The following is a 12,761-nucleotide window of genomic DNA, read 5'->3' as shown; positions in this document are numbered from 1 at the left end:
GCAGGTGATCCATCCTTGATATTGCTCTCTATCAGGAAGGCAGCATGAAACCTTACTTTTGATCTTTGTTCAAAATACAAAATTCCTTTCAACACAGGCAACAGAAAGAGGCTTGAGAATTTATCTCATGTACAAAGCTAACCTGGAAAACTGAGAAGGATCTGCTCCCTTTTTCTCCCCTCGGTGTTTGTTCCTAGAATTAGCTAGAACATTGCTGAATTTTTCAATGGAACCATCTTAAAGATGCAGATGGTGGTAGTAATGCAGGCATATTCTGAATAAAGGTCAAGTTTGTCATTGGGGTTGGAACATTGACAGCCCAGTGTGAGTGCTGTCTGGCCCTTCAGGCTGCCTGCCTTCTCTCCCAGCCTCTCCTGCACAGGTGAGCTTCCTTAGCCCTCCTGGCTCTTGGCTCAGAGATGCCACCCCCTCATCTTTCAGACAGCAGGAAGAGGATGATGTACTCTACAGATGTGTTCATGTCTTAATTTCCTTGAAGGAAAGTGCCTTCAATTTTTGGAGCAACGATGTCCTTTCAAGGGAAAGATTTTTATAATTATTTGTGATTCATAGCATACTTGCCATTCAGGATTATAGGATGAGGGAAAGAAGCTTGACTCATTTAGGAAAGCCCATAAGGCTGGATAAAATTTTGTGAAAATGTGATAATTTCCCCAAACACTTTCATAGAAATCATAGTATAGTACGTGGTTCTCACTGCAAGCATGATGAGGTAGGTGGAGCAGGAAATTTTCTTACCAAACTGTAGAGAAAACAACTCTGGTTCCTCAGAGATGAAGTGATTGCCCCTGTGTCCTAGCAGCATCTCACATGAGGACCACAGAATTATCTTTTCTAACTTTCTGCTGCTTTTCTACAAAACCCAACTACTTCCTCAGCTCAACTGTATGACTACCCAGACCTACATTAGTTTTAATATGGTTGAATTATTCAACTAACTTAGTCATTACAAAGGACAACCATCAAATAATGTAAATTCAGCTGTGTTCTCTCTTCCTAGATTTATCCTCCCCCAAATTACTTATTTACAAACTAACAAAATTAACTTGGGTGATACATACACATTTGGGGGGAAAATATACAAGCCACCAAGGAAGTACTATATTTGAGTATTGTCTTCATATTTGATGTTACTCCTGGTGCCTGAAATAGCTCTATGACAGAGAATGCACTCATTGAAAGATTACTCTGTGGCCTGATGCAAGAAAAGCACCATAAATCAATTTGGATCTTTGGTCTGGAGAGAAAAACAGAGGAGTCATTGCCTTCATCTAAATCAGGTGGGAAGAAGAGTGAGCAAGGAAGCCAGGAGTGACAGACTTCCATCTAGATAATTATATTCAAAACTTTTATTTAAAAAGTTCATGCAACCAGGCACGGTGACACACACCATGTAGTCCCAGCAGCTTGGGAGGCTGAGGCAGGAGCTCCCCAAGTTCAAAGCCAGCCTCAGTAATTTAGTGAGGCCCTAAGCAACTTGGTGAGACCCTGTATCAAAGGACTCACCAAGAGAAGGGCTGGGGATGTGTCTCTGTGGTTAAGCATCCCTGAGTTCAATCTCTGGTACCAAAAAATGATAAATAAAAAAGTTAGTGTAATTTTTATGAATCAAAGCATTCCATTTGATGCATTACCTTAAACAAATATGGGTACTAATCTGAACTGGGAAGGTTAGTGACCTAGAGACCTCTTGGTGATGTGAGTCACTTCCCAGGAAGTAAATCACACCAAATGACTTAGTGGTTCTGAGACTTGATGTGGTCAGAAGTATCTGGTAATCTTATCAAATTTTTAATTTTGTCCCCAGTGCTTCTGACTGACTTGGTAGACCACAGGGATCTGCTCGTTAATCCTCTAGACCATTCCATTAGAGGTGGTCTGAAGACCATACTTGTAGGATTTTGTAGTACCTAGAGTAGTCAGATTCATAGTTACAAGAAAGATTGATGGTTACCAAGGCTGGGGAGGGCAGAATGGGGAATCAGCTTAGGCAAATGTAAACTTATGGGAGTGAATGAGAGATCATGGTCACACAAAAATGTGATCATAATTAATGCTATTGAACTACATACATAAAAACAGTTAAAATAGCAATTTTCATGTTATCTATGAGTTACCACAGTTTTTTTAAAGAGGATTTGTAATGCAAGTGGTATAACTGTTCTTTAAAAATTTTGTTGTATCTTTGCTTTCTTACTAAGTGTTGATAAAGGTAGCAGATACCTCTGGTTTCAAGTGTCATAACTTGTACTCAATTACAGATTAATGTTTCATAGCAGTTCATCATCTCTTGATGACAGAGCAAAAATAATGGACTAACTAAACGTGATTGAGGAAAACCTTTATTTGGGCTTTATCCAGAGGAAACAGATTTCTTTATATTCACAATCTGACCAAATAAATGGAAAAATCCCAGCTAGTCCCTCAACCTGCATCACTGCTTCTCTGAACTGGATGCACCTGTTTTGCCTTTTCTTGTTCTTGCCATCAAAGCATGTAGTGATACTCATGCTCTTTTCAGGATAGGGTGTGGGCCAACGTGGGGAAGAGCCTGAACTGCATTATTGCTATGGTAGATAAACTGATTGAGAGAGATGGCGGTAGCGAAGGCTACAGCGGAGGCAGCAAAGATGGAGAGAAGGACTCTTCGCTAGAGGACTCCATCACCTCTCACCCAAGTGGTAAGGAATCATTTTTTTCCCATTTACTGAGTAAACCAAATGAAAAAGTTATGATAAAATGAGGTAGACAAAGGGAACTCAACAGTGCCTTTGATGAAAGTGCTGATAGCAGACCTTTCCACTGCTTTGGCTTGGAGGATGGAAGACTTTATCAAAATGCATCTTAGTTGTGTTTTCTGAATTGTTTGCAAGGTCTATTTTTTTTTCTTTTGCTACAAAGACACACTTTCTCTTGAAGGGTCTGTCAGAGTTTGATCTACTTTCACACATTCTTCCAAAGTTTTATTAGAAAGAAAAATAATGATTGCTTTTAATTCGTACAAATTTGAGACCAGGACGCAGTTATCTCTCACAGTTCTTGAACAGAATGCAGTATGATAGAATGCTTTTTGTCTTATTCTGGGATTTTTTTTTTTTTTTTTTTTTTTTGTACTGGGAATTGAATCCAAGAACATTTTGCCACTGAGCTACATTCCCAGCACCCCCCCTCCCTTTTTTTTCTTTTTTGTTTTAAGGCAGGATCTCTCTAGGTTGCTTAGGGCCTCATCAAGTTGCTGAGGCTGACCTTGAACTTGTGATCCTCCTGCCTCAGCCTCCAAAGTCACTGGGATTACAGGTGTATATCACCTTGCCCAGCTCTAAGGCATACTTTTTTGTGAACATATAAGGTTTGAATATGAAGGCTGTTTATGCATTATTCCAAAAATATGTCATAACAATGTATTTTCACACACATGTATACACATGTGAGAGAAAGAGAGGGAGATACGATCAAATGCATATCATATTAGCAGATTGATTAGCAAATCTAATAAAATATTAACCATAGTTGTATCCCCAGAAATGGCTTTTTATGATTATTTTTGTTAATTTTCTTAAAGTCGATACAGAAATATTTCATTTCTTTATGATAGTAGAACTACTGTTAGAGTTGACCTAGCCTTTTTTACTCAGTATCTTGTTTTGAAGAGAGTAAACAGTATTCTCCTGAAATTTGTTCTTTATTTACTTAAAGAAAATGAGTCATAAGAAGGTATAGATGTCTATAAGATTAAATTTGTGTTTTTCCAATTTGTCTTCCCAATTTCCATTACTGACATTTTCATCAGGAGTTTAATTATGTAAAACATCCATCTCTCATCACTTGATTAACAGCAGACCCTTTTCTTAATCACATTTGTAAACCACAGCTTTCCAAAATCGCCTTATTAAAGTTGGTCCCTCTTCCTCTATTACACATTCACACAACTGAAGTCTACAGAGTCTGTATGATTGTTTTTGGCATTCTTCATGTTCATACTTAATTGATCTCACTGTATATGGGGATTTTCTTATTTAATAATATCACTTTGATTAGCTAATGAATCTAGTACAGTTCCATAACTTCACATGAATCAAAATGAAAGCTTGTCATAGCTATATCATCAAGAAATAGTGTGCTTCAATTTTCTTTAATTGAACATATATTGACTAGGAACTGTTAGCCAGACACTGCTATGTTCTGGAAAATCAGGTAAGTGAGCAGAATTTTAAAATGAAGGGACTTATTTTATCCATGGATGGATTTTCAAGACATAATTTTTTAGTAGAAATGAAGGATACCAGCTATTACCACATTTTTTGTTTGATGCTCCCTGAAGTCTCTTGAAAAAGAATAATATTCTAATATTTGAAATGACATATTTTATCTACATCTTATATTTTATCAGAAGATTATACATGTATGATACAAATTATGTTTTTAAAAAGTAAAAGTATTTGGTAGACAAATCATAAGATTAAATGAATCAATTTTATTTGAATGTGAAACATTGTATGGACATCATCTAAAACCAAACAGTACTTGCTGCAAATATAGAAATCACAACCAGATCATTGGTGTGGATGGTCAAAATCAAACTACAACATATTATACTCTAATTGATTTTTAATTTATCTTATTTTGTTATGTATATTTATTTTACCCATTGTCCATTCTTCTCTGTTTTTCTAAAAATTTTTAGATGTTGCTTTTTAAATGTATAAGATAGACTATTACTTTTGTTTGAAATTACTTAATGTAGTAAATATTATTAAATAATTCAGTTAAAACATTAAATTTTTGCATGCTAAACAGTTGCATACATAGTGCATGTTCTAGGGAGATAATTGACACATAAAAGAAAATGCTTAACATATATAAATATTTTACAAATGAATGATGTGCTCAAATCTGTATAGATTCTGTAGATACATGCAAATATATCTATAAATATTAATTCACACATAGATCTACTAAAGATCTATTAGATGCAGTAGCATCTATAACATATTTGAATTCAGTTGATTTCTGTAGGTACATGAAAATGTATCTATAAATGTTAATTCATCCATAGATATATTAAAGATCTATTAGATGCAGTAGCATCTATACTATATTTGAATTCAATTGATTAACTCAATTAGTTAATAAAAATATTAATGTCAAATATTAAATTAATACAGTTTATCTGTATCTTATTTAATCAGAAATTGTATCTGTATGATAAAGTAACATTTTAGAAAGTAAAAATATTTGGTAGAGAAATTATCCATAAGCTTAATCACTTTTATTCAAATGTGAGGTATTGGGCAGACATACTCCAAAACAAGATATAATTTAATAATAATTTATAGCCTTCCTCTTATATTAGGGAGAAAAATCTTTCTAACTTTTTTCACATAAAGTAATTCCTGAGAGAAATATGTGGTGGCCTTTTAAGCTAATGTAAAACAAATGAAGACATTTTGGCCCAAACTCTTTCTGATTAAAATATTTGAGGTATGCATTCCCTGTCACCAATCTACCTGTATTTTAAAACTTTTATTCACAAAAGTGATAACTTTGAAAATTTGTAAAGAATAGCAAATATGGTTGTGTATGATTTTTTTTCCTTATTTCAACCAGACATTACCATTTTGAACATTGCCTGTGTTAATAAACCTACATACTCTCACACTCACATGCACAAACACTTACACACATTCACACTCACACATGTATTTTAACCCAATTGTAGTACAAGTTATTAATACAGATGTGTGTTTTTTGTTATTTTGCATATTAACATTTCCTCAGACATTTCCTGGAAATGAGATTTTAATGATGGTAACTAATTTGCCTAAAGGGAATCCACCATTTCAGGTATTCAATTATTATAATGTTGTAATTAATGTACAAGCATTTTTGACTATGTAAGTCTTCAACCACATTTCAAATATTATCTTTTACCATGGTGTACTAGAATTGGGCTTATTTTGTAAGAAGAGTTGTCCCTCTTCATTTATCTGTTTATGTTATGTATTCATGGATACCACTTACCTATTTATATCAATGTGGGATCATTAATACTTATTTTATCCTATGGTTTATAATCCATTGTTTTATTTTGGACTCTAATTGTTCCAGATTTTGCATCAGGAGCTCTTTGCTCCAGTGTCTTTTTGATAAGTTCCTCCCTCCCACGATTAGTTCTTCACTTTCAGTCTTCTCTTTCCTCCCTTCCTTACCTTAGCTGCTCCAGGCTCATCTTGTAGTTCCTGGTGCACCCACTTTGCAGGGAACCCTGGTTTCTTTCAATAACGAGAAACCAACACCTGAGATTTCAGGCATTTTGTTACTTCTTTGAAAGAATGGGTGCTCTAAGTGCCATGCCTACAAGCACCCTCCTAACTAGTTTTCCCAGACTTAGTTTCACTGATTTCATGCTATTTTTGGATGAAAGTAACCTTATCATAACTTCTGCTTATCTGTGAAGTTGACATTGTATGACCTTTTTCATTGTATTTCAAAATACTGTTGACATTGTATTTCAAAATACGGTTCTTATGAGAAAATCTGTTTCTTTAATAGTATTATATGTATCCTCATTCCCTAGCTGTGGTGGAAGAACCTTTCATGTTTTTCCCTTCTTTATAATTAATTACTGAATTGAAGGAGTGATCTGAGTCATCTAGTACTTATTATAATGTACGATGTGATAAGTGATAAATATTGTTAGATTGTATGTGTGTGGGGGGGAGGGGTCCTCAGCATTAAATCCTGGGCTGCTCAATCACTGAGCTCACCCCCAGATCTATTTTATTTTCATTTTATTTCCTTATTTCATTTCATTTCATTTATTTCACTTCATTTCGTTTCAAGACAGGGCCTCACTAAGTTGGCAAGGTTGGCCTTGAGCTTTCGATCTTCCTGCCTCAGCCTCCGGGGTCACTGGGATTACAGGCATGCACCATGGAACCTGGCATATTAGGCATTTTTGCACCATCATTTATTAGTGATTCTTCATATTGTATCATTTTTGTTTTTTTTTCCTTTATAGATTAAGTTCTGCAAGTAATTCTAATAAATTTCTTGAATTTTATTGTTATATACAGTTAAATTGTCTTTTGTATTGGAATATATTTTAAATTTCATAGAGTAAATCAAACTGATGCTACCTTTTCTTTCTTCAACCCCTCCTTTATTTTCATGTTTTACCTGCTCTTGTGTTTGTTTTGCTCTTTTATATTTCACATAGCTACGCAGTGGTCTTATGAATTATCACTATGTTTATCTATTTTCTTATGCTCCTCTCTGACCTATAAATATTTCTCATCAGGGTGTAGATTTTTCTTGTTATAGTATATTCATTTAATAGTATTTTAAATTTATAGTTTGAAGGATTTCTGCTTGTTTATTTTAGAACCAGAATCTGATGATATATCTTTTGCTGGTTTTATACATTTTCTTTTCAGGGTGAATACAAGTAGTGCTGAGAGAAGTAAAACTTTCCCGACTGTTTTGAACACAAATAATAGAATAGCCATTCCAAAGTCTGTAGTGTGTGTATGTGTGTGTGTGTGTGTGTGTGTGTGTGTGTGGTGAACACAGATTGTTCCTTTATTTTCAGTACATGTAAACACATTTATGGGCATCTGTATGTGTAGAACCACTTGCCTTCAATGTCACAATAAATTGAAAACTCAGATTAAATCAGAGAATATTAAAGTCTTAGGTCTTATGTGGCCTTAAATACTATGTAATTAAACCTCCTAAATTACGTTAAGAAGCTGGCCTAGAGTATCTCTGCCAGTTTTCACCCAGCCTATGAGACACATCTCCAGTCCTGAGGCCACTTTTATTTTCTAGACAGCAAGCTTCAGACATTGATCCAACTCTGTTTCCTTTCACTTCTCGCAGTGACCCAAGTATAATCCTTTGAAATAAATGGGATAGGTTTACTTTCCTTTTCCCACATTAAGCCTAACTCATATCATGTCCTTTTTTGAATTTTCAGTGTTTGAGGGATTTTTTTCAAAGGAATAGCCTCCAAATACATCCAGTAGTTGCTTTTTTCTCAGAATCCTTCAGAGTTTGAGAAGTCCCCAGAATTAAACCCAGTGGCCTAATAACAACAGAGCAACCCAGGAAGTCCACCTCCCTATTTTAGATACTATTCATATTGTAATAGCTAAGCTCTCATTAACTGTTTGCAAAACCACATTTTGGTAGTAATTCTGTTAGTGTTCATAATTCTGCTAAACTTGACTCATCCTGCTCATCCTTCATTACTCAAACAACACATAAGCACCACTCTATGCAAGACACTGTGAAATATTAGTGGCACAAGGAGATTAAGATGGCTTATCTCAATGCTGCTGAAGAGATGGATTTCTAAACCCATGGCTACAGTATAAAACACTTTTGAGTACCCTCTAATAAATACCTGTTGCTTTCATCCATCATTTCTACTGTCCTATTCAGACCTATTTTATTCACATTTTCTACACATTTCCTGTCCCTTCATAGAAGTAATAGATAAAAAGGATGGTAAAATAGCTAAACACAAGTCCTTGAGGCACAACATGAAAAAGAACCGTATGCATTCAAATGTACTTGGTAATCCCTGCCCTTCAGGAATGTGTGTTCAGTCAGCTGTGTATGCATCCATTGGTGCTGTTGCATGGTCTGGCTTTCAACCATCTTTCATAAGTGTATCATGATCTGTTCTATGAAAGGCCAAATACCTTGTGCCATTAAATTCTTCTTCCTAATCTACCCAGCTGTAAACTCTGTCAGAAAGGAGATGAAACTCCTGTGACATAATTTTCATTTATGAGCTCACGCTGGCTTCAAGTCGTCACTGCTTTCTCTCTCAAAGGAGGTAAATATCCATGCAGATCACAGAATTAATTCACTTCTCTCTGCTTAGAATTCACTTCTAGTTCCAAGGTACTCATGTTCTTTCCCACTTCATAATTCTCTTTTAACTTGTAAAGCACATTCCACATTCCCCCTGGGATCTGAGATTTCACTATATGTACCACATCTTTTAATTTTATTCTGGCTGACTCCAGTTAACACAGTTGTCTGAGAACTACCAGGGATTTGGCAGTGATATATCAATAGCATCAAGAGCTTATGCATGCCAAAGATTAGTCATTTGAAAAATGTATCCCAACTGCAAGATAGGGACAAATTAAAGGTTTAAGCAAATCACTCCTCTGTTTCATACTTTGTCTTTGATTGCACAGGTGAGCTTTCTGTCTAGCAAACTTGAAATAATTAAAGGATAGATTAATATGTATATGAATATATCACTTTATATTTACATATTTCAAGCACGAAACCTCATGGAAGACACACACTAATTTTTTTTTTGAGTTTGAAGAGAAAATTGAAGATCCTTTCCTTCATTTAATAGAGAGTTGTCAAGCATCTGCCCTATTTCGCGCACTGTATTCAGAAACATATTCAACCATAGCCCTGTTCATGCAGTCTCCTGTGAAAGCAACTTGTATTTCAAAGAAAATATCCCAGTTAGAGATCTTCTAAAGATAGAATTTATACGATAAAGGACTTTCGATAGGAGGATACATTTGAGAGGCATCAACAGGTAGGTAGAGTAAACCGAATAAAATACAAATAGAAATAATAAGAAACTATGAGCAAATTCCATAACAAAGAGCCCAGGGTTTAGGATCACCCTCAGCTCAGGTGTGGGAAACATCAAGGGGTGAAAACCAAGTGCAGCTTGGATATTACACAAGGGTATAAAAAGAGCTACAATAAGCATATTTACAGTTCACATTTCCTGTGCTCACATTTGTGAGACAAAGCACTTTGCTAATTCTCCTCTCCCTTCCTTCTTTCTCATGACCCACCTGAGGGGGAGGTTCTGTTTTATCCTCATTTTGTAGAAAAGGAAGTTGAATAATTTGTCTAAAATTTGCAAAGCAGGTAGGCATCTCAATAAGGATTCCAATTTGGGTAGAGTGATTCCTGATAGAATTTGTCAAAAAGAACCTAGAGTCCTCATATGTCCTTTGAAAAAAGGAATGCTTAAATTTCAAGAGCACTGTTGCTTATGGATAACTTGCCTTTATTTGGACCTTGATATTTTAATGGATTTTTTTCTCAAATAGTCACCTCTGTTGCTTCACTTGGTGGTTTAATTTTCTTACTTCTGATAAGTACTCAAATTCCTGACTTCACTGTGCCTTGATATCTTCTGCTACTCATCTTGCCTCATTCTTCATGCTCATTCACAGTGACCCCTTTAGGTCTCACCTTGGGCTTCTTACCTGTAGACCTTCCAAAGTTGCCCTTCTCTACCTCCCATAAGCCCAAACCTCCCATCCTTGTGGCATCTTTCCTGAGCTGGCGTTATGGGACCAAGATAGTTGCCCATGACCTCTTGCTCAGAAGAACTCATTGCTCTGGGCATAATGCTCTGAATTGCCATCTTGAGATTTATAATAATTCTATCTTTGTATTTGTTGGTGAAGTCCAATAGCATAATAAAGCCTGGGCTGGGAGTTGAGCCTTGACTCACATGCAGTTCTACTCCTCCCCACAATTGGAGGGGTTTTCCAGTGTCTGCCCAGTCTCTCCATCCCCGTTCCAGCTAGTGACTGCTTCTCACTCCCACTTACCATGGAGCCCTGGAGTTGGTACTGGAGAGCCAGATCAGGCTGGAACTCTTTGAGACACTGCACTCACATATCCCCATGCCCAAGGGAATGTGAACATGAAAGAATAAAGTAAAACCACCAACCACCATGACAGGTTGTTAGGTATACCGCCAAGAAAGGAAAAGGCTTGTTTACTGTTTTTTGAATAGAATTCTGCACTTTTATTTTTCACTGAGTTCTTTCAATTCTGTAGTCACACCTTCTGCAAACATCATGCAAGGCAGGAAGAATGAGTCCAGGAGAAGATGGAAACTAGAGTGAACTAAGGAATATAGATCCCCTCAAATGAGGTCACCACCTCAGCCCCAGCCCATCATTTCCACAGGGGAATATGGATCTGAAACTATCATCTCTTCTGATTTTACGTGAAATATCCCCGTTTTTAAAAGGTTAAATTTATCATAACATGATGAAACCCAGACCAGAAAAGGCTGGTTTGGGGACCATTTCTTTGAAACCTGTGAATATAATTTATCATGCATAATGTTTTCAATGCTATCTCCCCTACTAGATCTGGCTCTCTGAGAAAATATGCCAAGTCTTTGTGATTTGCTGTTGAATCTCCAGAGTCTAATATAATTGTTGGCAAATGATAGAGGCCCAACATTGTGAAATAAAACCTAGTCAACTTGACGGAAGGCTGCAACCACCAGAATGCTTAAGCAGCTTGTCCTGATGTTGTCAAGTGACTTCTTCAACATGTGTGCACTTTTACACATACATGTGAAAATACTAATATCCTCAGAACTTATCCTTAACACCAGATAATTCTTTCAGTGGTTTTATAAAATGCAAAGTTATAAATATAAAGCATCATTTTTCTTCAAAGGGCTTAGATGTTAATACTTCTGAATTCCATGAATTTCTACATGTTGATGTTTAGAATTTTGTGGGAAAAGAAAGATTAATGGGTTAGTCTTTTAAAATCTAACACTTTACCAGGTGGAACAATTTTAAAGTGTATTTATAAGTTTAAAAAATTGGTAAATAGATAATCCACAGGTACCATATATTTTTATTAAAAATGAAGAATTCCAATAACATTTTACATTATGACCCGTTTGAAATTTTTTATTTATTCTAATTAGTTATACATGATAGTAGAATGCTTTGATGCATTTTGATAAGTCAAACATAAATAGAGTGTAATTTCTCATTTTTCTGATTGTACATATTGTAGGATCACATTTGTCATACAGTCATATATGTGCATGAGGTAATAATGTCTTTCACTCTACTTCCTTCCTACCCTATACCCCTTCCCCTACCTTTACTCACCTCTATCTAATCTAAAGTAACTTTTCTTCCCTAGCATACTGCACATTGTGAATTAGCATCCACATATCAGAGAAAACATTCTGCCTTTGGTTTTTGGGGTTTGGCTTATTTCACCTAGCATGATATTCTTCAACTCCATCCATTTACCAGCAAATGCCATAATTTCTTTCTTCTTTAAATCTGAGAAATATTCCATCATATATATATACACCACATTTTCTTTATCCATTCATCTGTTGAAGGACATATATGTAGGTTGGTTCCATATTTTACCTATTGTGAGTTGAGCTGCTATGAAGATTGATGTGGCTGCGCATCATTGTAGTACGCTGATTTTAAGTCCTTTGAGTATAAACCAAGATGTAGGTCAAATGGTGGTTCTATTCCAAGTTTTCTGAAGAATCTCCATACTGCTTTCCATAATGGTTGTACCAATTTGCAGTCCCACCAGCGATGTATAAGTCTACCTTTTTCCCCACATCCTCACCAATGTTTATTGTTGCTTATATTCTTGATAATTGTCATTATGATTAGAGTAAGATGAAATCTTAGAGCAATTTTGATTTTCATTTCTGTAATTGATAGAAATGTTGAACATTTTTTCATACATTTGTTGATCAACTATATATCTTTCTCTGTGAAGTATCTGTTCAGTTCCTTAGCCCATTTATTGATTGGGTTATTTGTTCTTTGGTGTTTTTTGAGTTCCTTATTTATCCTAGAGATTAATGCTTTATCTGAAGTACATCTGATAAAGATTTTTTCCCAATCTGTAGGCTCTCTCTCTTCACATTATTGATTGTTTCT

At 35.6% G+C, this 12,761-nt stretch overlaps 1 protein-coding gene across 2 annotated transcripts in view; it reads left to right on the top strand.

The window, feature by feature from the left end:
- The window catches only part of Inpp4b (inositol polyphosphate-4-phosphatase type II B), a 784,856-nt gene that overhangs the window by 673,938 nt on the left and 98,157 nt on the right, over window positions 1-12,761 (top strand). For both annotated transcript variants that reach the window (XM_047566293.1, XM_047566291.1), the window contains one exon: window positions 2,543-2,702. In XM_047566293.1, coding sequence (XP_047422249.1) covers window positions 2,543-2,702 — 160 coding nt within the window. The remainder of the gene's footprint in view (window positions 1-2,542; window positions 2,703-12,761) is intronic.

The sequence above is a fragment of the Sciurus carolinensis genome, chromosome 10, assembly GCF_902686445.1.
Source record: "Sciurus carolinensis chromosome 10, mSciCar1.2, whole genome shotgun sequence".
NCBI classification, from domain to species: Eukaryota; Metazoa; Chordata; class Mammalia; order Rodentia; family Sciuridae; genus Sciurus; species Sciurus carolinensis.
This window is presented reverse-complemented; position numbering and strand designations above follow the sequence as displayed.